Source organism: Gymnoscopelus microlampas, assembly GCF_963454915.1.
Source record: "Gymnoscopelus microlampas genome assembly, chromosome: 12".
In the NCBI taxonomy this organism is placed as follows: Eukaryota; Metazoa; Chordata; class Actinopteri; order Myctophiformes; family Myctophidae; genus Gymnoscopelus; species Gymnoscopelus microlampas.
The window spans coordinates 21,163,885-21,189,688 of NC_139949.1; the positions used below are offsets into that span (position 1 = coordinate 21,163,885).

At 39.8% G+C, this 25,804-nt stretch overlaps 1 protein-coding gene across 1 annotated transcript; it reads right to left on the bottom strand.

Annotated features, from left to right (window-relative positions):
• Positions 1 to 573: 573 nt before the first annotated feature.
• castor2 (cytosolic arginine sensor for mTORC1 subunit 2) lies at positions 574 to 25,804 on the bottom strand. Its single transcript, XM_084074576.1, has 9 exons — positions 25,501 to 25,804; positions 16,230 to 16,300; positions 14,370 to 14,563; positions 10,360 to 10,492; positions 8,209 to 8,332; positions 7,037 to 7,147; positions 3,727 to 3,809; positions 2,874 to 2,968; positions 574 to 2,267 (listed from the first exon to the last, which is right to left on the bottom strand). The coding sequence occupies exons 1-9, from the start codon at positions 25,611 to 25,613 to the stop codon at positions 2,202 to 2,204; spliced, it is 990 nt and encodes a 329-aa protein (XP_083930702.1). The 5' UTR covers positions 25,614 to 25,804; the 3' UTR covers positions 574 to 2,201.

Consider the following 25,804-nt stretch of genomic DNA (forward strand, 5'->3'; position numbering starts at 1 on the left):
CTCAATCACACACTGGTGTCCCAGAGGTCTATCCAATCACAGACGCTAAACACAGGATCAGGGGTGGGAAACGCTGCAGTCATGTTCCAAGGAGGAGAGGGTCATTTGTGGGTCGATTTAATCTCTTATCAGTGGTGGAGAGTAAATGAGTACTTCTACTCAAGTACAGTGCTTGATTACAATTTTGAGGCACTTCAACTCAACCTGGGACGTGAGGATATTGCAAGTGGGCCTCCAAACAATTGGCAAAACACTACAATTTGATGACATTAAAATGAATGCAGAAACAATTTCATGGCATTATTTCTTTGAACATTTTGAACAAATGTGGTTTCATTCAGATACCGATAAGTTTCCTACGTTAGTTCCATTGATCCAAGCCAGATACACACAAGCAGTTCTACAGCTTCGATCTGCTATTTTCACTTAGATTTTTTCCTTTTGTTTGAACTTTTCGCCCCAAAAAAGGATTTCTTATTACAGTAAATGATAAAAAAAAAATTGCAATCGAAATCCATTGGGTCGATTAACTGTTAAAATAGATGGAGGCCATCCCATGAAGACGAGCTAAAATGTTATTGTCACCAGTTTATTGATTAAAGTACACATTGGGAGCAAATAACAGTAAGAGGACATTCCTCTGATTTCCTACTAATGTCAGTAAAGTAAAAATGACACATGATGTCCTTGCAAAACGGAACACACAAGCTTAAAAAAAAAAAAGGAAAAAAAAGCTTTCATGTTTATTTTCCACACAAGCTAGAAAACGAAAAGCTTTGTTTCTTTTAATCAGAAGAATTGTTGCCTTTCTCACGTTTTTTTTTTTTAACACTGATAAATACTTGTTTTCGGCAAAATGAAATCTAACAAAGTTATTTTTTTTGTTGGGGTGCGACGTGAGGCGGAGAAAAACCTCACCCTTTTGCTTAAGACCAACAAACGTCTCCCCTACTCGATAAATCCTTCAAAAGTAAATAGTCCTCCCCCCTTTTTCACATCAGTACATCAGGCCTCTGGGGTTTGACCTGTATTAAAGTGCAGACTGGGATGGGGGAGGGGGAGCTTCTTGAAGGCCTAAAATGGACACCAGGGGCTTCAAATGAAACGCTCCCTGGGTGAACACTAGCTTATGTAAAACACACTTGTCATTATTGGAGTATATCATCAAAAAGTGGCTCAGTCATTTATTACCGGATGCAAACGTAGTCGTCACTGGATGTCTTTGTCAGAGCTGACTCTTGAAAAGCGATTAGGAACCGCAGATGACGGTTTCCATAAGGCAGTGGTTCGCAAAACCTTCTAATTTTGAGGACCCCCATAACACTGGAGAGTGTACAAATGGAACCAAATGGACCCTTGGTTCCATTTGTACACTCTCTGAGTTATAGACTTAAGGGTCAATTTAGAACCCCCTTAAGGAACCCTGACGGTCCCTGGACCACCACTTAGAGAACCGCTGCTATAAGGGAACCTTGGAATCTCTTCATATTTCGGCGGGCCAGCATCGCAAGACCTCTCGATCTAATTCCCCAAGGCTCAGGGATTCCAATAATCGGATCATTATCGGAGCTGTAAATTAAAATATCAAGTAAGAGCAAAAACCACACCATTATCTTTAAACCACGCGGACTGTCGTTGCTGCTGGCAACTCCAAAAATGTCTCCTTCAATTGCACACATACATTTTTGACAAGGCATCAGTTTAGGCATTAAAACATCTTGGCACTGAGAAAAAAACCTGTGGGGAGGGGGAAACAGCTTGATAATCGTTTTTGTTTTGAGAGTACATTCTTGTTCCTTCCACCACAGAAGTGTATTTAACTAATAAAAGTATGGTCGATATGCAGGGGTGGGGAAAAGCAGCTTCGGCGTGAAAAACTAAAGAAAACACAAAAAACGTCAAAAGGGAAAGATTCAGTCTGGTAAACTAAAGCAACAACTATCAGAGCAGGCAGTCAAGGGCCTCGAGTGCCATGTATGGGAGAAAAAGTTAATCAAGGAACAAAGGCATCCTAAACACAGTCGTACTCCTCTCTTCCATCTCCCCTGTACAACAAGCGTGGTGGTTAGAATCCCTTCCTTTCACAACCAGTCCATAGTAGTCCACTGATAAGCTCTTGGCACTTTTTGGGCATGATAAATCAACGTCTGAACACAATGAATTAAAACGGTTGTTTCCAATGTCTCTTCCTCCTCCTCCTTTCAATGTCCCGCACTCTCATTGGTCCTCAGAGCTCCAATCACACTCTGGATGTTTTCCTCAGGGACCTGTGAGGGTGAACAGTGAAGGGGTGTGGCAGAGGAGACGGGGTCATTACATCTCTTTACCCTAAATTAAGGGCCATGTTCATAGAAAGCGTTTAATGTGCAGTGGAGCGCTTTGGATATCATGTCCAGAGTGTTCGCACTGAGCATTTATTGATGCCCGTACTGAGCATTTATTGATGCCCGTACTGTTCAAACCTATCAACCATTGAGGTGCTCGAATGTCATGTTATCCGTGCTATTAGCACAAATAGCCTAGCTGAAACAACGGTAAACATCATGGTTTTGTCAGGAGGGTCAATTGTGACAACGATGAGCAGCGCTCCTCAACAAAAGTTGAACTATTTTCAGCTTGAAGCGCCCAGGGTATTACGGCAAAAAACGCTGGACACCGAGAGTGTTGAAGCACGATGCTCGGGAGCCGGGAAGAAGAGTGTTGCAGCGAGTCTTTACCATGGAAATGTATGACAGAAAAACGCTTCCTGTGGACAAGGCCTCTTATAATAGCCCATCTTTGTAGGTGGACAAATTCCGGCACACGACACGTTGCACAATAAAGTATACATCAGGTTTTACTCATTGAAATGAATGGTAGAAATTAAATCTTACCAGGGCATGGTCAAATTTGAAGGTGCTGATGTAATAAGCTGGAATGTCAGCAGTAGCCAGGGGTTCCGATATTTGAGCCACAATACCGCACTCATCTAAGAAAAAGCAAATGAGATGTGCACAGGTAATTAACATCTGGGCATGTCAAAATTCCACACAATACTAAATTCTTAATGGAGTTTTTTTGCTCCAACCTGGACCTTATTTTTGCAGTTCTTGACATCCCGTCTTTCAATGTTAAAATGTGCCTAAATGCTTCATAAGGTAGAACATAGTGATTCCATTTTTTTTAAAGGTGCAGTAAGTGATATTTATTTGGTAAAATAAGTGTTAGATAGTTATTATTACTTTATTCTCATGGTAATTATAGATCTAGAATGTTCAGTAACAGGAGCGTCCCATCTCTCCTCTCTAGTAAACAGAAAATACATTTTCAGGTTGCCAAGCAGGAGAGAGTACCCATTTATTAGCTTCAATTGTATAGTGTTTTGTCTGCTTATGTCTTTGTCATCACTTCCAATTTCACTTGTTTATACTGCATCCTGTATGTTCACTCTCCTGAATGGATAAAATTGCTATCCAGATCTTAAAATGCCTTTTCTGTTTACTAAAGAGCTGAGACCACTGTTACTGAACAAACATTTTATAGTAATCAGAATATAAAGCTTAAACTTTTGCATCACTTCTTACACTACCTTTAAAGCCAGCAGCATTTAAATAGTGAAGTGTTTTTGTCACAACCACTCACCATGGAAACAACTTGGAAAATAAGACCTGAGTTGAAAGAAACTAAAACAAATGGTCCATTATTCTTGACCTTAACTCTCGTGAATGTACAAAACCTGCAACTCACCAAATCCTAAAGGTTGCCCTCCAATGCGAACCATTTTCCACAGCTCTCCTGAAGCACTGGTGAAAAGGACATTGGCTGGAAACCTAAAATAGAGAATGCAGCAAAACACCAACACACATCAAACAAGAAGACTTTTACAATTTAGGCATTTAGCAAACGCTCTTAATCCAGAGTGATTTACAGTAAGCAAGGACAACACAAGATAATACATCAAATGCATAGAAATGGTTATCTAATAATAAACTAATACACAAGTAAAGCAAGAACCTATCATCAGCCTGTACATTGAAACTATACACACTATAGGATGCCAGGTCAACAATGATCTTTTAGCCTTTGCATAAGCCTGCAAGATCGTCAAGGAGGCTGAGGTGGAGTCTGAAGAGGTGAGTCTTCAGATTACCGCAGAAGATTGCAATAGTAACTGATATAATATGACATAATGGTATAATTAATAATGCATAATATCAAGGTTGATGAAGGGAATCTTAGCTGAGTACTGTTTGTACAGTACCACAACAGTACCTTTCCACAACTTGCATATCGTCGGTGTCCAGCCAGGACCAGCTAACTCCATTTTCAGTTTTTTTTTTTTTTCATAAATCAAGGCTATTGAACACCCTTTAGGTCTGTGTAAAATATCAAAACATTTGAACCAATGAAAAGTATTAAAAAGCGCCTCTGACGAAAACTCCCAACTCCATTGGATCCTCAAACTGTCCGTCAAAAACAAACAACTCCCCCCTCTCCTCTACAGCGCTGCTTTTCAACAGCATGAGTAGAGCGCGTTGCGCAGTGAACGAGGAGGAGGATCACGTAAACAAGCTCCCCGTAGTCTGTTAAAACTATGCAGTGTACCTGTTTATCAAACTTAGCACTGACGCTAATGTTATGAAAACAAGTAATTATATTTCTAAAATCTATTAAGTGTTTAATGAGGAGAGCAATGTGACAAGAAGAAAGGCGTTCATAGCATTTCTGTCGCGCTATTCTACTACCTCTTTGCAGAAGTTATTGTAATATTTAAAGTCCTGTTTATTATTGTAGGCCTATATAATAAGTGGCATGAAGCATCAGGGCATTAATTCACACGTTGTTGTGATGCATTGTGAGCTTGGAGATCCATTGTTAGCTTTTGAGAATTTGTACCCTTCAGAAACCTCTCCCTTAGCAGCGAGTGGAGTTATTGTTGTTTGGACACCTACAGTAACTCCACTTCAGCTTGATTTCTGCTCGTCTGAAACTGCTAACTCCACTTGCGCTGGGTAAAGTGTTGATTTACCCGCGATTTGGTTAAAGTGTTGATAATATAATGACACATGCAAGTATCTGACAATATATAAAGTCACTATACCAACTTTGATGAGGCAGTGTTGCTTTGTTTTAAAAATATAAGGTTTTCTTCATTTCCTGAAAAACGTATATTTTGTTTTTGCGTTTCCTGAACAATGAGCGTTTTGGAGTTAGCAGTTTCTGGCTGGACAGCAGAGATATAGTACCTTTCCGCAACAAAATGTCTCAACTCAAATTACACAACTAGATTAGGCAGGGGGCCACAATTGTAAAATGACTTGAAGATGGGGGCCAAAAGAGTGCTATATACAGTAGGACACAACAACGGACATACAGTATAATGTCCATTATGGTAACTTATTAGGGCCTGCTTCATACTGCATTTATGCCGTTTGATGTTTGAAATGATCATTTCTGTGCCAGTCTTTTATAATGCACAGGCTTTGATTTGGATATTGAGAAAACAGGAAGTAGATATTTCAGTGTTCTCTGCATGGAAGCGTCTTTGAGAGAAGAGTAGAGGAGACAGGCTGGGAAGGTGAAAGTGTCCGTATGAAGGAAAGGTTTTTTCTTTTCTTTTTGTATGTTTTTGAGCATCCGGCTGATAAGAGCACAAGCTCTTTTGATGCGTGACCATGAGTTGAGAATTAGACCATTATTCAGCCCAGGCTATTGAGGATGAATGAATCATACTGTATAAAACCTTCAAGTGGATGAAGAAGTAGAAGGTGGAAGTTGGACAAAATCCACTAAAACTAGCTAAGGGATGCAGAAGGAGAATTCTTTCTTTAGTGAAACAGCCACTCAAAACTCAATAAATAGCTATAAATCGACGGCATGATGGATGACCAAGAATGTAACATCAGACAAAACAGTATAATATCAAAAAATAAATAATCTGTATAGTTTCAATGTACAGAAGATAATACATATTTTTATATTATACCGTTTAGACTGATGATAGGTTTACCTATCCTACATTACTATTTCTATGCATTTGATATATTACCTCATGTAAATCGCTCTCGATTAAGAGCGTCTGGTAAATGCTTAAATTGTACATTGGAATATGAATTGTGTTCCAGGGGCCAAATGAAAGCTCTGCTGGGGCTGGATGTGGCCCGCGGGCCGCCAGTTGAATATCACTGCACTACAGGATGCCAGGTCTACCTGGCTGCGGACGCCCATTCGCCATGAGAGAAAATATGTCAAGTGAAGATTTGCCAAAATGTTTCCAAAATAGCCGATCTACAACCTCACGACACGTCCATAGTGTATTTGTCACACAATACAGTATTACGGTTTCCTCACATCAGAAGATTCAGAACAAAAGGATTTAGGTTTTAAAATCGAATACAATTTACTCTGGTATTAATGTGCATGTAATCAAGCTCACTGAAGCCGAGTCGCGTCGGATAATAACGTCGGTTCGACCAACAACACTGAAGGTAAGAGAAAAGGCGTAAAATTATGTAAAATGGGTGACCTATCCCTTTAGGCAACATTATGGGTCTCATGTAAATGTGGGGCTAAGGCTGCCCTACATGCTGCTGAGAAAAATCAATCACTTAAAAAATGAATGCCTGGTCCAATTATTGCGAAACCGCACTGCTTGGAGAAATCACTGACCCATATAAAGGATACAGTAACTCCCATGTCTGAATGAACAATCCGAACAAGTGCTAATGTAGCGATCAAATTAGAGACACCAAATGACTTATATTGACTTGTTATGTCGCCTTTTTCTTGTCTTATCGCTTTTTGCACAGACAGTCTCCCATGAGAGTGACAGAATGTAGAACAGCGGCAGACATAAAATACCGCATGCGAGAAACGCACAACGTCAAACGTACATGGTATGTACGACTACTCTAGCATTGCTTAGCAACAAGGCCAGCTCAAACAGAAATGCCACAGTTGTTCACACTCTGATACACATAATAATGTGTCAGTCTTTCAAACAAATAATTGACACAGCAAGTTGAAAGGAATAGGATGAAACACAATGCTACTGTACCTCTGTGTGGTCTGTTCATCCATGACCAGAGAGATGTAGCCCTCGATCAGAGAGAAAGAGAAGAAACGAATGTGGCTAGGGTCTTCACTTGATGTTCCAGGCTCCTTGGACCTGAAAAGAAGAGGACCAGCACTTCATATTCTGACCAGCAATGCTGAGAACCATAACTAGGAGTGACCAGATCTGCTCAAAGGAACAATTATCTTTATGATCTACTATTTTGGCCAGCTCATTTCAATTCAGTAACAACCAAATAAAAAGATAATAAAAAATCCCTGCAATACATCCTTACGCTATATATTGTCGCTGTCGGACGGAAAACTCCTATCTCCATATTCTAACTCTTTATGTTTTTTCGTAAATTAATGCCCTACGTGATATTTTTGAATTTGAATGCTGAAAAGTAACAGCTTTGGACATATGAGGTTTCCACCCGACAGTGACGATATGCTACAATTACAATCGGTCTACAATGATTGTTAATGACATATTAAAGCATTTTCTTCCCTTTTCATTCATCTGAGGAAACATGGTGCTAGATTCCCCTCACATGCCTTAGTCCCTGCCTACCTGAGGATTCTATTGTCTGTTGATAACACTTTGAGCATATTATAATTAAATAAGTTAAAGGTGGTGTGTTAGGTTTTGTTTTAAACAAATGGTATTGTTTAAAAGTTAAAGCTCTACATTATATTCCAATAGTAATCATTTCTATAGAGTGTTTGTTCAGTAACTAGGTCTACCCATCTCTCCAGGTCCTTAGTAAAGAGAAAATACATTTCCAGGCCAGGATACCAATTTTATCCAGTCAGTCGAGAGATCCCCACAAAGATCATTTAGCAAGTATTTAGCTCTATACTGTATGTCCCCCCCCCTGTTTATCTAGTGTCATGTACTGTATGAGTTCTCTCTCCTGATTGGATAAAATTGGTATCCCGGCTTGTTTTTTGTTTGTTTTGTTTTTTACTGTAGAGCTGTGGAGTTGTGCAGAGTGGAGACCCGTTATTGAACAAACTCTCTCTATAGCAAGTATTGCTATATTCTTCTCAACATATAGAGCTATATAACATTTATTTCAACAACAAATATCACTTGCAGCACCTTTAATGCACACATCATTCATGGTAAATTGAGATGGTTAAGTGTAAGGTGAAGTGGTCCCTCTCACTCACCCGCCAGAGTAGAACATGACATCCATTAGCAGGGTGGCTACAGAGGGCAGTGTGTCTGGGTCCAGGCTGGTCACACAGAACATGTTACTGGGACTAGATAAGGGGTGGATGATGGGCCGGGGCACTGGAAGGCAAAATGGTGGAAAGTACAGTAGGGCTGTCACAATTATGACATTTTACTTGACGATTAGTTGTCATACAAATAATTGCGATTGTGTGGCTTTTAGGCTTTGTAAACGAAAAAATTGCACGGGACAGATATGACAAAAAAACTGAAATACACAAAGAAATGACTGACAATGACCGATAATCAAAACAAATATTGTATTATGGCCAAAATACGCGATATTTAATATTTTATACTCAAAATGTGTTACAAAATAGTGAAAATAGCTGATCTAAAAGCTCTCAATGCGTCGCAAAAATAATTTATCGATAGCAATTATCTCAAATAATTGCGATTATGTAGTAATTGTGACAGGCCTAGGTGGAAGCTGTGAGGGCTCAGATCTAGGGCCATAACAAAAGGAGCATTTTCACTGTGCATGTTTTTATGAACATTTCCAAATAAATTACCCCCGATAACAGATTTGACCACATGAACCCCTGGCATTATTTGTTCTCTGCGTGTTATAATAGGTGAACATTTGGCGAAAATAGCTGATCGACAAGTGAGTTTGTAGCACATTGTGAGTTTGTAGAACGTCTATTTTTGGCAAAGATATTTAGTGTAGAGCGAAAATGGGAGAGGGGCCTGGTATAGAGCCCTTGGGAATCTGATCAAGCAAGTAGGGTTTAAGTGTTAAGCCCCGTTTTATGTTTGTTTTATCTTTGTTTTACGATGGTGATTTCAACAAAGTATGTAGGGTTTAAATGGTTAACAGATTTGATTTTTGTGTGTGTGTGTGTGTGTGTGTGTGTGTGTGTGTGTGTGCATGCGTGCGTGCGTGCGTATACAATGCCAGTCTTTCCTTCATTCGTCTTTACACAATGGCAGAACAGTACGAGCCTAAAGAGGACGATCAATGTTTCCTGGAGCTATCATCTCAGATTGTGTTATTTTGAATTACCCAGTCCTTCCATCTAGAAGCTAAAACAATATAGTATGGACTATACACATCTGGTCTGCCTGCACAGATTGTTCTAGGGGCTAATATCCTTGGAGTGTCCTTGAACACGGTGCAAGGCACTCTAGTCTAAAAGAGCGGCTCAGTGGGTCAGTAGTATATGTCTGTGATTGTGCTGCCTGGGCAATTCCCAGCATAAACAAAAGGCTTTGTTGTGAATAAGAATGTTTTCAATTAACTTAAGGGTTATACGAATGTCAACCATACATCCCTAATGGTCCATACATGATTGTTTCCAGGTTTCGATTTGTAAAAAAAAAAAGAAGAAAAAAAAGAATGTATAACCACTCCAGCCTTATATACTTTTTGTCGTGTGACAACTAGCGAAAATAACCACTTTTTGATTGTGAGTTAATGTGGTTAACATACATTTTAAACTGTTAAATTGTGATGTCATCAAACACAAATATCAAACATATCAGACAGTCTACCTTCCCCAAAAGGAAATGTATTTAATTCAGTTTGAACAGAAGCAGGGATAATACATCTCTAGCGACTCTGAATGACCAGAGTGGGGGGATATCAAAAGCAGAAACATGAATTCTTCCCTCACCCCCCTCACCCCCCCCCCATCAAATCCAACCCTTGCTGTTACATTGTTTCAGTATAGAAAAGCTGTATGCATCAACGCCAAATAGAACTGATGTTTCCACATTAAAGATAAGATTAAATATTGTTTTTAAAAACTAAAATGACAACGCGTAGACATGATGGAGTGTGTCATCCACATTCTTCCATATCGTCTCTGTCGGATGGAAACCTCATACGTCCAAAACTGTTACTTTTCAGGATTCAAATTGGAGAAAAAAAAATAGCAAAAGTAGCAGATCCACAGTACAAGCTCAAGTTTGGTTTTAAGCTTGCAGATCTACTACTTTTGCGTCACGCTGTGATATGATCACGTAGGGCGTTCATTTACAAAGAAAAACACAAAAAAGTAAAAATGACGGAGATAAGAGGTTTCGGCCCGACAGCAGCGATATTAACATTCAGTACTGAAATGAAATGAACTTCTTCCGCCTACCCAGCTTTGGCTTTACAAAGCCGTTGGTGACTCCCAAAGTGTGGGCAGCGACGGTCTCTCCATTCACCACCCTAAGCAGCGTGAACTCAGAAGATAATGTGTGCATGACCATGGGAAGGTCTCGCTCTCGAACCTGAGGACAAAAACAATGTGTGGGGGTTCATTTTCATTTTTTGGACGACTTCATGCAGCATGCTGCGATCCAGAACTACCAATCTGTATGGTAGACTCAGAGCATGTTAATAAATTAAGTAACACAACCGGCAGTGGGTGACGTTTATATCCTGTGGTCAGGAAGGACCACTACTGGTTGACAAAAAGTACTGCATGAAGCTCAAAGCGTAAATGTGGCGTTTCGAGCTTGCAGATCTGCTATTTTGATGCTTTTGTGTGACACTGTAGCATGTTCAAGTAGGGCATTAATTGACGAAAAAACACAAAAAAGAGATAGCGATATTGGTGTTCACATTTAAAATGCTTTCCATTTCCCGTTCAAAAAATACATAAACTGTTTTTTTATGGTGTAAGGCTTTGCAAATGATGAAGGCCAAGACTTAAAATCAACACGCATTTTTCTCCAAGTGAGTTAGAGCAGTGCTTCTCAAAGAACCCTGCTCTAACAGGGGTCCTTTGGGGGGTTCCAGGGGGGCCGCAGCAAAAGTAGTTTTAACCACTTTAACCATATTTTATAATTTGGCTATTCAAAAATAGCAGATATAAAAGCTCATAGCGTGCCGTGCTATGAGCTTGTATATCTGCTATTTTTGAAAAATCCTGAAAATGTGTGCAAATCTTTGAATTTTGTTTTTTTAAGCGAAATCTTTTGACAAACTTTGTTTCTGGCACAAAACATTTTCAGATGGGGGGTCCGCGGCCAAATACATCTTAATTATGGGGGTCCTTCACAAGAAATGGTTAGAGAGCCACTGAGTTAGAGCAACATACCACTGATTTGAGCAGTAAAGGTCAGGTGATACTCCTGACACGAATGTGTGTTAAAGAGCACGCAGGAATGTTCAGGTAACATGAGAAGGCCAGAGAGGATGACCTTTCCAATTCAAACAGGCTCATTCAATTAATTTTGCACCTCAACAACGTCAAGCCTGATTTATATGACAATAGCAGATCTACAAGCTCACAATGTGTTGCATCGCGATGTATTGTGAGCTTGTCGATCTGCTATTTTCGCCATGCATCATAAGGCCCCTAGTGTATATAGCATACCATACATTATAGGCCCCTATTTTGGGCGTGTAATGACATGCCCAAAATTCACAATAGGAAAACACTTTTATCACCCGGATGTCAATAATGTCAAACAATTCAGTGACATTTCAAGGGGTACTGCAAAGTGCTTAAGTAAACACTGAAGATAAGTGGTTCTTATAGACTATTAATCAATAATAAATTACATACATTACTGTATATTTAAGAGTGAAAATTCCCTATATTCAAATGTTGCAGTCTCAATACTGATCAAAGTAAATAAGTCTATCTATGTACAGGTTGAACTAAAAATACAGTATATGTATACCTTTACATTTGAAGGCTCAGAATGCCCTCTCTTGTATGGTCGTTCCTATACACTGGTTCTGGTAAACCAAAGGTATTCCATTTCTATGCCCATGGCAGCAAATAGATCCTAATCTGAGTTACACTGACTATTACGAATAGAAATCTAAGGACTTGGTGAAGAGCTGGCAGCCCCTCTGAGTGGCTTGACCCAAAGCAGCATACAGTGCTTTTGACTGCCTGCTAAATGACTGCATGCAACATTTAGGTCAGGCATTACAGGTTTATGTAACGCAAATAATCATAACACAGAAAAACACGGGCTGCTCTCTGGCTCGCTCGTCAACCTGACTCAGACCCTCGATAATGCACCCAGACTGCGTGTGGGACAAACAAGAGAGGACGCATTAAAAACGTACAATCAAAGGAAGCCTTTATGTTTCTCAGAAGGGAACGGACACTTATGGGTCAAGGGAAGACAAGAGGCAGATGATTAAAGCGGTCATTAGGACTGTGGTTAGTAGTGCCAGCTGGTGTACAGCGAAGAGGTACACCCATGTATGTTACCTGGAATTCCAACAACAACAGCCTGAGCACAGGCTTATCCACTTTACATAACTACTGCCCGATTATCCACATCAACACACTTTCTTTCTTTCTTTATAACAAACACACCAGCGCCTTTAAGAAGCCTTTGTGTGTGTGTGTGTGTGTGTGTGTGTGTGTGTGTGTGTGTGTGTGTGTGTGTGTGTGTGTGTGTGTGTGTGTGTGTGTGTGTGTGTGTGTGTGTGTGTGTGTGTGTGTGTGTGTGTGCGTGTGTGTGTGTGTGTGTGTGTATTTTTGTTTAGCAGTGTAATAAAACAAACTGCTCCCCGAGGCCAAAAAGGCTCTGGAATGAGACATTAATAGCGTCGTTGACAAAATGAAAATATTCTTCCGAAAACAAAAACAGAAGCCCTGGGAGAACGCAGCATATCCACTGATATTGCTTTGCCATCTCAAGCTTTAGGAGACGATGTATTCATGTAAGCCTTTGCACATGTTATGAAGCTGTACATCAGTTCCCTTTGGATAAACTAAGCTATTACTTATATCAGTATAATATGCAATATATACACTACATCAGACCTGAATCTTCACTTGCGTGAAGTAGGCATCATGAAAAGAGCACAATGTCCTTTCTTTTTTTCCAAGCTGAATTGACTAATGTGGTACACTGATTGTTTGAATTCCCAGCTAAATGATTGATAGTTAGGACACAAATGAACCCTTATGGGACTGTAACTCAGACAGTGTACAAATGGAACCAAATGGTCCATTTGGTTCCATTTTACACTCTCAGAGATAAATGAACATGGTGGATTTTACCGTGTAGACTGGGGACCTAGAGACAAAAGTGGTATGAAATGGGGGACCGTGGTAGCCAGAATTTCCCATTAGGCTTCACTTCATTATTCAGTCTGAATGTGCTCCCATTGCAGCCTTTTTACAAGATGGCTGTTACTGAAGAGGGAGTCCTCAGCAATTAGACCATTTCCAAACCAATCACAATCCAGTGCCAGTCACAGAATTTGATTAGTTACCGAATTTGGTGTAACTGCTTAATTGCGAGGTATATTTCCTATTTCAGTAGAAAATTTCAACTGAACAGCCCGACACTCCGTTCCATTTGGTTTCCCTTCCATTATTCCTGGGAGTCTTTTTAAAAAACAGCTTCAATAACAACATCAATTGTTTGCCATTGTTGTTCTATACAGTCTTGCAGTTTACTTCCATCATCGCATTCAAAAGGATGCTGATCGGCCTGGTGCCATTTCAAGCAAGACAACGCAGCAAACGAGACCATGACACACCAGGCCGCTGATTCTCTATGTTGTTGTTGTTGTTTTTTTCAAAAATAGCAGATCTACAAGCAGATCTACAAGCTCATAGCACGGCACTCTGTGCCGCTCTATGAGCTATGAGCACCAACGGCTTTGGAATCTTAAACTGACATAGATGCCTTCCCGGATTGAATGGGGTAATGGGCATGGCTAGTGATTCAAGGGCTGGAACCAGGCAGGGTCTCTGTGGCCTAATGCAGTGGTTCCCAACCTTATCTGGACCAGGGCCCACTTGAAAATCTTTAAAAGCGTTTGCGGCCCACCCATCTGACCACTTAACAGGGCAGCCACTCGACTGCCGTGTTAAGTGGCCAGATGGGTGCACCATGTGCATCCTATTTATCGCCACAACAGTTCCTATTTATAGCAATTACAATGAAAAAAATATTTCTTTCTATTTTTTTCTTCTCTCTTTTTTTTTACATAATTGTTTTTATATTAACGTTACATTATCAATTCAATCTTTGTGTCTGCCATTTATTTGGGGGCTCACAGGTTGGGAATCGCTAGCCTGATGCATAATTATAAAACTGGGGGTCCTTGAAATGAAAAAAAAAAAAGGTTCAGAATCATTGGCCTAGTGGTGTATTAAGCCACCAATGGATTTGCACTCACCAGAATGAAGTCTGTCTGATATGTCGACAGCATGAATACAGAGATATTATGATCTGCCAGTGGCGCGATGACCGATTTAGCAATTTTGGTAACTCCGATTGGCTGTGAATTGGTGGCATTCCCGCCCCCCGACACCACGTTAAGAGCCAACCACGTTGCGTCAGCAACACTGATGTGCTCCGATTGGGGTAGTTCTGGAAGAGACAACAGAGAATGACGTCAGTCGTGAGCTACCGCACCGCTGACTAGGGCTGAGCAATATACTGATATTGTTATTTCCATATCGTGGTCTGAGATTAGATATCAAATAATAAAAGAGTATAGCCGCACACTCGTAGCTGCCGATGCAAGTTTTATTGTGTCCACAATACAATAAAACTTGCATCGGCAGCTACGAGTGTGCGGCTATACTCTTTGTATTATTTCGTCTTTAATCCGTTTGGCTGGCACCTCACAAGGACTGCTGTGCTGTGCTGTGCACCTTTCGAGATATCGTCTGGGATTTTTGGATATCGTAATATCATATCCATATCGCTCAGCCCTACCACTGACCCAAAAACTTTGAACAAATCTCTTAGCAAACCTCGTAAAACGTAACAATGGGGCAGAGTGTCACATGCATAATTGTACATGTAACCTTTAAATGAGCGCTGTTAGTGATCTGTCAGTGGTGTTTCCAAGAGAAATTAAAAAAATCTAAAATGGTAGCGCCTTTCACCAAAACCCATTCACACGCCGACGGTGGGGGAATCCATGCAAGGCACCAACGTGATCATCGGAAGCAGTTAGGGGTTCGGTGTCTTGCTCGAGGACATTTCGTCACAAAGCCAGGAGGAGCCGGGGATCGAACCAGCAACCTCCCAATTCCCAAGGGGCCGCTCTTACCTCCTGAGCCACTGCCACCCCATATAAAATCTGCCTATATCTGATGGATTTATTTGTTTTTATATTGCAATATAATACAGTCTTATACTTTGTACTTTATTGCTACTGTACTTCGCTACTCAGGACTTTTTTTTATGTCGCAATATCCAGTAAATCTTGTACTGCTATGTTGGATTTCACAATGCATAATGAGTTCCACAGAAAACATGCACACAACAGAAAATACCTGCACCTGTTTCGTAACAAATAGCTCGTAGTATCCATGGGGACCAACGAGGGTCACCCTGGAAATGGCCAGTAATGACATGGATTCACTCACTGAACCAAACAAGTACAAAACGCAGAGCGTGGCAGCTTGGCTTCTAACACATTCAATCCGGGAATGCATACTGTGTCATTTTAGATTTTTAGTCTATAACCATTGTTTTATACTTTGGCTATTAAAAAATGGCAGATATACAAGCTCATAGTGCGGCACCGAGTGCCGCACTATGAGCTTGTAGATCTGCTATTTTTGAAAAATCTTGAAAGTTTGTGCAAATCTATGATTTTTTTTTTCTTAAGCGAAAATTTTTAACTCAAATCTTTGCTTCTGGGGGGTCCCTGGAACTAAATATTTTGAGATGGGGGTCGGCGGCCAAATACATATAATGTTGGGGGTCCTTGACATGAAAAAGTTTGAGCACCACTGATACACAGTATATAGCAACATATGTTTTTCAGAAAACTGATAGGATTTAGAAGACATTTGTAGATGCGTTCCCGGATTGAATGGGCTAATCTGTAATGGGACTGGCAATGAAGCAATATGTGGTCAAACATTGCCAGCGAGCATGCTGTATGGAATTGCAGAAAATCATAGGGCTACACGATGTGTCACTTTCCTGCTCACTGATCCATGGTTGCTGCAGTAACATTAAGTGATCCATAAATAATTGCCCGGAGAGAGAGAGAGAGAGAGAGAGAGAGGCTCACCTTTGAATCCTTCCTCGTCTACGATAATGGTGTAGTCCTCTGGAGTCTCCGTCAAACTAAAGAACTTGCATCTGAAAGTGAGAGAGAAGAGTTGAAGTTGAGAGAGAGGCCAGATAAAAGGTTAACCACTGAAAGCCATACTTTTAAAAAAATGTTTAAGAAAATAGGGGAAATAGTAGACACTATTGAGGAAGGTCCAGACAGACCGAAACGTTTGTCATTAAAAAAAGTGAGTTGCCACAGCAAGATACAGTGTGCGGGACTTCTTGTTTGATTAAGAAAATAGGGCCACCAGGGTTAAAGTGGAAACTTGCACGCAGGACACAGATTGGGGTTGGAACAAAAATGTGCACATACTCAGCACAGAAACAAACAATAAAGAAACGCACATCCACTCACCTAAAAAAACAGGTGCTGGGCTGAGGTCAGAATTAAAAAAGAATAAAGTCTGCACACTGGGTCGTGCTCCAAAGCTTAAAAATGTATACGTTCCTTTTACACCATCATTGGCCATGACGTTTCGAGCCTACCGGCTCTTCGTCAGATGAAGAGCCGGTAGGCGTCACACGTCCAATGATGGTGTTAGGGAACCAAATCAATGTTTAAGCTTTGGAGCACGACCCAGTGTGCAGACTTCATTCCTTTCACATACTCAGGCACTCCATGGGACATGATGGTGGACCCTTTCTATTCCATAACATTTATTAGGGCTGTCACGATTATGACATTTTACATGACGATTAATTGTCACACAAATAATTGTGATTAACGATTTAATTGTGTTTTTGTCATTGTACACTGGAAGTTGGAACATATGAATAAAAAATACATTTTTGTTTGGCTTTTAGGCTTTTAAGTTGCACAGGGCAGATATGACAAATAACCCACATAATACACATAGAAATGACTGACATTATCTAATTGCTATTACCTCGAATAATTGCGATTAGGCGATTATGTAATAACTGTGTCAGGCCTAATAACATCTCCAAGTCATAAAGGCAACACAGAAAAACAAACCATTTTACAAGTCAGCTGACAATATAACTCTGCCTGGCTCTTGGTCCAGTTGTGTAAAGCCGTGCTGGGAAAGGAATTTTAGAGACGAGGGAGAGATGTTTTTCTTCTAATATTTTAGTTTCATACATCTGTGCATGTAAGTTGATACTTCTATTCTATTTTTGAATATTCTTGTTCCATGCGACATTCAATGCAAACGTTTATGTTTATTAAAGGATCCCCATTAGAGACACATGAATGAGCCTCTAGTCTTCCTGGGGTCCTGAACAAACCAAATACAATACAAAAGTACAACTAAAAATACAAATAAAAGTAAATAAAAAAGAAACTATAATAGAAAAATAAAAATTAATAGAAAAAGACAAATTAACATTATAAAATCAAATCCAACAGTCCAGTCAAATTAAACAAATACACAAATAACAGTTACATACTTGGCAAGTTACTTGGCAAGATATCTCTTGATATGTTTTTTTAAAGACATTTTGTTATGGATTGTAGAGTTGTTTTGGGGCAGAGCATTCCAGAGTTCTGTTGACCTATATATACACCAGTGAGTTTTAGAAAATACATTTTTGGTGTTGTTTTTGTTCTTATGTTACCAGAAGCTGCTCCTCTGGTGTTGTACCCGTGTTCAGAAGTCATTTGTAACGGGTGAGCCAAGCTAGACGGCTTATTGGTGCTATGTTCCGCAGTAGCATTAGAAGACTCACTGATCATTTTTGTTCAACCATTAGCCATGCCAGATGTTCATGCACATAGCTAATACTTATCGTGTATGAACATCCTAGTGCCAGATGAGCCGCTTTATTCTGAGCAACCTGTAACTTTTTCAAATCAGATTTTGTAGCTGACGACCAGATTACAGGGCAGTATTCTAAATTAGACAGAATGAATAACTGGTTTCATTATAGAGGGAGAGATGAAAGCAGAACGCTTCCTAGTCATACCGATTCCTCTTCCCATTTTGATGACAATATTGTTTATCCCATTAAGACCTGGAACTGTGTCATTTTTAGATTTGAGCTAAAAAGCATTATTTTACACTTTGGGCTATTCAAAAATAGCAGATATACAAGCTCATAGCGCGGCACCGAGTGCCGCGCTACGAGCATGTAGATCTGCTATTTTTGAAAAATCATGAAAATGTGTGCAAATCTTTGAATATATATATTTTTAAAGCAAACATTTTTAACTCAAATCTTTGCTTCTGGGGGGTCCCTGGAACAAGATATTTTGATGGGGGTCCGCAGCCAAATACATATACCGGTAATTTTGGGGGTCCTTGACATGAAAAATATTGAGCACCACTGATATAGAAACATACGTTTTTCAGAAAACTGTTGGGATTTAGAGAGATGTAGAATCGGCTTCAGGTCTCAATAGGTTAAGTGTTTAGACCAAGATAAAAAGCTATCAATAGTTACTCCCAGAAGTTTGATTGAGTTCACTTGTTCAATCTGTATGTGGTCACATCACATATTGACCTACAACCAGCTGGTATAAATACTGGAGAAAAAAAAAACACCAAATTGTGTGGGCTAGGAGAGCAAGACAGTGGTTTATTACAATGAATGAAACAAGGTTCAAGGTTCAAGGTCGATAAAAACTAAATAAAAAACATACAAATGAAACCTTCAATGTCCCCTCTGCCCCCTGCTTACTAGGTTACACGGATATATATAATAGGCTATTACAGACTGATAATTCTTTTTAAATGTGATGTGACTGTGTTGCTGGTATTTCTCTCTTTCTGTTTTCCGTTCAGTTTTATGCTTTATTTCAGACCGACAGTGAACAGAGAGACCGGAAAGGTGGTGGTGGGGGTTGAAGAGCCTTGGGTCATATTCAAACCCAGGTCAGCCGTGGGAAGGTCTATAGCCTTATTCATGTGGTATGCATGCACTCTCTCTTACTAGGTGAGCCACATTCTGGTCAGATTTAAACAGATGACAAATTGTGTGAACCCATCTTCAGACCCAGCTTCTCCCAGCGACTTTCCCAGCATGCATAATTAATGGTACCATTTCACAGGAAAAGGACTTAAGAGCTTAACTGAGCGATTCTTGTTTAAACTCTGCCTTAAATTACTCCGAAAAGTCACAGTCAAACATCTTTCTGAGAAAGGAAAGCTGCAGAGTGGGAAACACACACACAACACCAAAGTGATAATCAGATGTTTATACGCTTGCAATTGAATGCCACTTTGAATGTGGGTGAAAAGTGTGAAGAACCACAGGAAGTTCAAGTGACAGAGAATCATTCTTAGCGGCTCTTTCTTCGTACATCTTATACTGTAGGCCTGTCACAGTTATTATTAATTATGTAATTGCCTGATCGCAATTATTTGAGATAATCACCATAATTTTTGCATAATCGTTGGTGAATGGTTTCCGTCCATCTGTATAAATGCTGTTGAATCTGCTACATTTTCAAAAACTGTGCAAATAGCAGATCTACAAGCTCATAACACGTCGCATCGCGATGCGTTGTGAGCTTATAGATTGTATATTTCCACTAATTTTTTAAACACGTGAACGTATACAATTATTAAATGTGGTCTATTTTGGCCAACAGACATTATTTATTGTGTTGGTAGTGGTACTGGTACCGGTCATTGTCAGTCAGTTTAAAGCCTAAAAGCTAAACAGAAATGTAATTTAGATTTTATACAGTATGTTCCAATGTTCAATGTCAAAAACACAATTAAAATCGGGGTCTAATCCAGGGAGCACACCAATTATAATTTATATATTTACTTATAACTCAGGACGTAATAGAAGTCTTGTAAGTAAGCTATATAATGGAATTATATCATTGAATAAGGACTTAACAATTATTATGTGAAACAACGATGGGAAAAAGAGCTGGACATTGATACAAGTTAAGACGTGTGGTTGAATACATGGGGAACACAATCAACCCACTAATTCTCTCCCTTGAGAGACTTTTGTTGTAAAAAACGGATCAGTTTCTTTATTACTCCTAAACAGAAGTCCAAACAAACTGGTCACCAGCTGAATTTCTGGAGAGAATGTGGAAATACCATGGTTGGTTGATCATGCACATGTCTTTTGGTCCTGTCCTGTTCAACCTTTCTGGAAGGAAGTAGCAACACTTCTTTAAAATATTCTGGGTTTCAGTATCAGTACTACATTTGCATCCTTGTATCTTGGACAAATCCCAGATGGACTGAGCCAGGATGATTCCTATCTGCTTAAGATTCTAGTTGTCTTGCAGCAAGTAAAAAAGCGATCACAAAGAACTGGTTGCAGAATAACTGTTGTACTATAGAGACCCATTTGTCACTATTGTGAAACAGTTGCATCTTCTAAAGCACATAACCTATTCTTTAAAGACTCCAAAAAGAGTTGGGCAAAAAAAAGATGGGGGAAATGGTTAGATTGTTTAAAGGAGGAGTTCACCCAAAAAACGACTTATTTTCTATCAATTGCACACCCTATGAAGCCTTGAATCCATGGATTCTTTTTTGTTTTTGTCGCATTCTTAAGCTAACAATTTGATTCCCGTCTCCTACCGGCTAATGTATCCGGTAGGAGACACAAAGTAGATTATTTGTGTCTCCTACCGGAAATACACACGGTCATCAAATTATTGTCTTAGGAATGCCACAAAAACAAAATTAAAACCATGAAATCAAGGCTTCATGGGGTGTGTAATTGATAGAAAATAAGTAATTTTTTGGGTGAACTCCTCCTTTAAGTAACGGGCCAGATCTCTTGTTAATTATCGGTTACATCCTTTTTACTGTATCTCAAATCCTGTAAACATTTGTTTCTGTTATTTGATATTGAATGTCCCATGACCTCTTTTGTTTGTTTGATTGTTTGTTTGTTTGTTGTTTCCGCTTTTTATTTCTTGTCCTTTTTATTTCTTGTATTATGTTTGTATGTCTTGCAACATTTTGGGAAAAAACGAAATAAAGAAAAATAAAACAATATTAAATCATTAATCACAATTATTTCTATGACAATTACTCATCAAGTGCAATTTTATGATTGTGACAAGTCTGACAACCCTACTAATGACCACTACGTTTCTGATTTGGAGCCATCTTCAGTTAATACCCTGAGAATTAATCTGTGTTGATCAAAATCCTGTAATCACTTTCTAATTATGATCATGTCATAAACAACACCTCTCCATGACATTCTATATCTGGATCTAACACCGTCAACAGAGTCAGTGGGGTTTCACAGCCGGAACAAGATAGCAAATCAATGGAGAGGAATATTAAGGCTGCTAATTCACTCAACACTTAATTAGCATTCCTCACATAAATGTGAGAAACTTAACACGGTCTCACAAATTGCGTTTGGTTTCCTAGATATTGCACCTGTAAATGCATTTAGTGAGCGCATGCTCCAATTAGGAAACGCATCCCAATCATAGCCATCAACACTAAACTAATATTTATAACTTTAAAATAGTATATGCTCAAACTGCACAATTTCATTCTTTTCGAGTTGTATATAGGCTAAATGTCCTCTGTTCCTTTGTTCAATTATTAACAACTTGAACCCTAGCATCCCTATTCTCGGCAAAAATAGCAGATCTACAAGCTCACAACGTGTCGCGTTGGTAGCAAGTAGACTTACTCCATCTGAAATTTTAAAGTGAAAATCACAGAGGTTTGCCATATTATACTGTAGTGAGTGAGGGGAATTGAAATGGCCCTCCCTCGGACAGTTTGTGTAGGAGATAAACAGATGTCTGCCACCTCATTTCATCCAAACATTACGACTGGACAGATGTTACTGAGGTTAAGTCACAAATGATGTCTCTTAAAACACTGGTTCTCAACGAGGCGTCCGGAGACCCCATGGATCCTTGAGGGGGATCCTGGGGGTCTCCAGCGGAAATGATTGATAGTTAGGATAGGAACCAAATGGACACTTACGTGTCTGTAAATCCGAAACCGAAAGTGTACAAAACATTATAGATTGGGGTCGCAACCGGAGAGAATACAAATTATGAAATGTCTGTCTGTGGCTTAGTGCATAGCAAACTTGTGGTCCTTGAATTGAAAAGGAATCAGTGGCCTTGTGTATAACCATGCTCAAGCACACCTTGGAGGTATATAAGCTTTGAAGAAGATATACGCTCACTTAACTTGTGGCATATTGGGGTTTCATGTCCCCAATTTAAAAAAGGGACATGAAACCCTAGGCAGATTTTTTTAAGGTTTGTTTTCCAGTTCAGCTTAAAAACTATTATAATACCCTGGCAGGCTGGTAAGCAACGCAGCTGCATCCAATTAAATGAATGGGTGTGTTAGATTTAGGTGTGCCCACGCCCAGAGCCATGGGTGTGCCACTGGTCATTCAATGCTTGCACATTCACACACCTAAAATCTAACACACCCATTGATAATCTCATTAGCTGCAGCTGTGTTGCTTACAGTTGCTGTACTGTACATAAGGTTCTCAAACTTTTTCGTGCCACGGACATCCAGATTGATATGTATTTGGCCGCGGACCCCTATCTGAAAATATTTTGTGCCAGGGACTCCCAGAAGAGAAGATTTGGGGTTAAAAATGATACATCCAAATATTTGATATTTTTTACATTTTGAATAGCCACCGTATAAATGGATAAAGTGGTTAAGATGATCGTAATGCTATGTTAACTATACTATTGCTGGGGACCCCCTGGAACCCCCCCCGGAATCTGACACAGTAGTTGGACAAGGGCTGTAACTATCGATTAATAGAATTATTTTTGAATAATAACCTTTTTACTTTTTGCCTATAATGACACGCCCAAATTAGGGATAGATTATTAATGGATTGTTTTCTTAACGGATCACCTATTTTCTTTTACATGATCAATTAAATTGATTAGTTTGATTAACTTTTTCACCCCTACACTGGCCTCTGATATCCAACTCATGCATACTGCTAGGACACTGACAACAGTGGGAACTGCGTTAATGTGCTTGACATGTTCTGCCTACAGTAGGTCTATCTGGAGCTCTTGTGGTAGGATAATGAGACTAGTACTCTTTTGACAGGAAGGCCATCCTGGGTAAGTCAAAAATCTCAAGGCACACCTGTATTCACTATTCATAGCGGATCTAAAAGCTCCCAGAGCTTAGCATTTTTTTAAATGTGTGGAAACATAGATGACTAAATTGAAAAATAAATTTTCGACTGCAATTTCATGCCCAAGATAGGGAGGGACGCCAGGTTTGGAGGGTATAGCATTTGCCTCTGCATTGGGAAATGAGTGTGCACTAAATAATGATAAAGTAAATAAAAACATAACTTTTTTGTATAATTAATATATTGCAATAATTATGTGTGGTTGCTGTCACAAAATCCAAAGGCACGCCTGGGCTTGTTTCACGGCACACCAATTGGGAACTACTGGTCTACAATAAGTGAGGTAACTGGACTGAAATGTGTTGTTTGAATGGATTGAGATGGTGGTGATGAGTTTTATTATCATGACCTGCCCTGTGGGTGAGAGAGAATTGGCATGGTACAGCTCTGGATGAAATTGATCACTCACAATGTTGTGAAATGATCAGCATTAAGGCCTACATTGCATTCTTGATCTGAACTTTTAATGCCCACTGATTGAGAGAATAGTACACTGGTTCGCAACGTCTGGTCTGGGGACCACCAGCGGGTCCAAATTGACTCTTACAGGGCTGTAACTGTGGGAGTGTAGAAATGGAACCAATTGGACCCTTGGAAATAAGAACTGAGGATTTGACCCCGGGTTGATGCATCAGGGTACAGACCCCCATTTGACACCCTATTTTTATCTCTGGGACCCCAATCTATTAAAAATCCTCTAATTTAACTGTTTTAGGTTTTTTTAAATGAGTAAAATGATAAAACAAGTCAATTAATTACTCAGTACAATGGTAGAATGATGAAGAAGCACTGGCCAGTGACCACACATAAAAACATTACCAACTGCTTCACGCCATGGGCCGACAAAACAACAAACAAGTATCACCACCGAGCACCAACCGAGTAAAATATTTAAGGAAGAGTAACCATCATCGTACTGCGTTCCTAAGTCTAGTTCCAGAGGCCTGTGATTCCTCTTGACTTTGGAATGAGAAGGTTCCAGACTTAAGATCTTAGGTTGCACTGCTGCTCACAGAGTGTTGAAGGGTCAGTGATATACAACTAGCAGGCCAGACCAAGCACTAAACCAAGCACTAAAACTACACAACACATCAGTGCATTCTGGCATCACGGCCAGCAGAGCAAAAAAAAGCCCCCAGAAACAGATCCAGCGATGGGCTCAAGTAACAGGCTTTTTTAACTAACCATTACAACAGTTAGAGAGATGCAGTTACCCTGCCTGTCTGTGCATGCATGGTGGGGTGTTGTTGCACTTACTGAATACATGCATGATTGCTTTAGTTTTAAGTTGCATTCAACATCATTTTTAAGATGCACAGTACAACCTTGAATGTTAATTTAACCCAGGGTATCCAAATGGCTTATTGCCAGTTGTGTACCCTCCCAGGCTGCTATATTAACATTGCAGATTTGAGCTGTTTACTGTACAGTGCAACAAAGAAACAAAACACACACACACACACACACACACACACACACACACACACACACACACACACACACACACACACACACACACTAGAGTTAAGTAAAACCTTCAATGTTAATTTAACCCAGGGTATCCAAATGGCTTATTACCACACACACACACACACACACACACACACACACACACACACACACACACACACACACACACACACACACACACACACACACACACACACACACACACAGAGAGAGAGAGAGAGAGACAGACAGAGAGACAGAGAGAGACAGAGAGATTTGTACACTCTCTGGCTGCTACATTAACATTGCAGATTCTAGCTGTGCACAGTGCAAAAAAAGAAACAACACATACAGGAACACACACACACACACACACACACACACACACACACCCCTTCGTGTCGACAGACACACAGAGCTACAGATGGCACAGATAGCTACAAAATGGACATGTCTACATGTACAGTAGCTTGCTGCTCATATCACATCATATCACAGATTGTGTCTTTAAACAGGGATCAATACAAGATGAATGACACAGTGCTTCTTATGATAGGAGATCCTCATATAGCATCAGTTTGCAATCACGTTGACAGCACTAACCTGACGTGCGTAGCATTAACACCCATGATATCAGACGTGTGTGCGTGTTATTCATGCATGTGAACTAAACTTACCTTGTTTTAGAGGCCAGGAAAGCGAGCTTTATTAATCCGTGAGTGCAGATCTGGATCCCCTCTTTCTCTATGCTCGCCACTTTCAGGCTGTGCTCTAAAATATGGAGCTCCATCTTTTACGCCTTCTCATTTGAGGAACTAAAAGCTAAAATATACACCTAACGTGGTTTCAAATGATAGGCATGGATAAATAACATGAACACATACGGGTTAAAGGGGTTATTAAATAGAGAAAGAAAGAGAAGCAAGGGGTGGAATAAAGGAAAGCAATGAGGTAAACCGGGACTAAAAAAGTGTCAAGTCA

Excerpts from the sequence above, each read along its gene's own strand:
- castor2 (XM_084074576.1), bottom strand. The coding sequence starts at position 25,613 with ATGGAGCTCCATATTTTAGAGCACAGCCTGAAAGTGGCGAGCATAGAG. Across the intron at positions 10,493-14,369 it reads ATCAGACAGACTTCATTCTG|GTTCGAGAGCGAGACCTTCC; the intron begins GTGAGTGCAAAT and ends TTTTGTCCTCAG. Across the intron at positions 7,148-8,208 it reads GTCATGTTCTACTCTGGCGG|GTCCAAGGAGCCTGGAACAT; the intron begins GTGAGTGAGAGG and ends TCTTCTTTTCAG.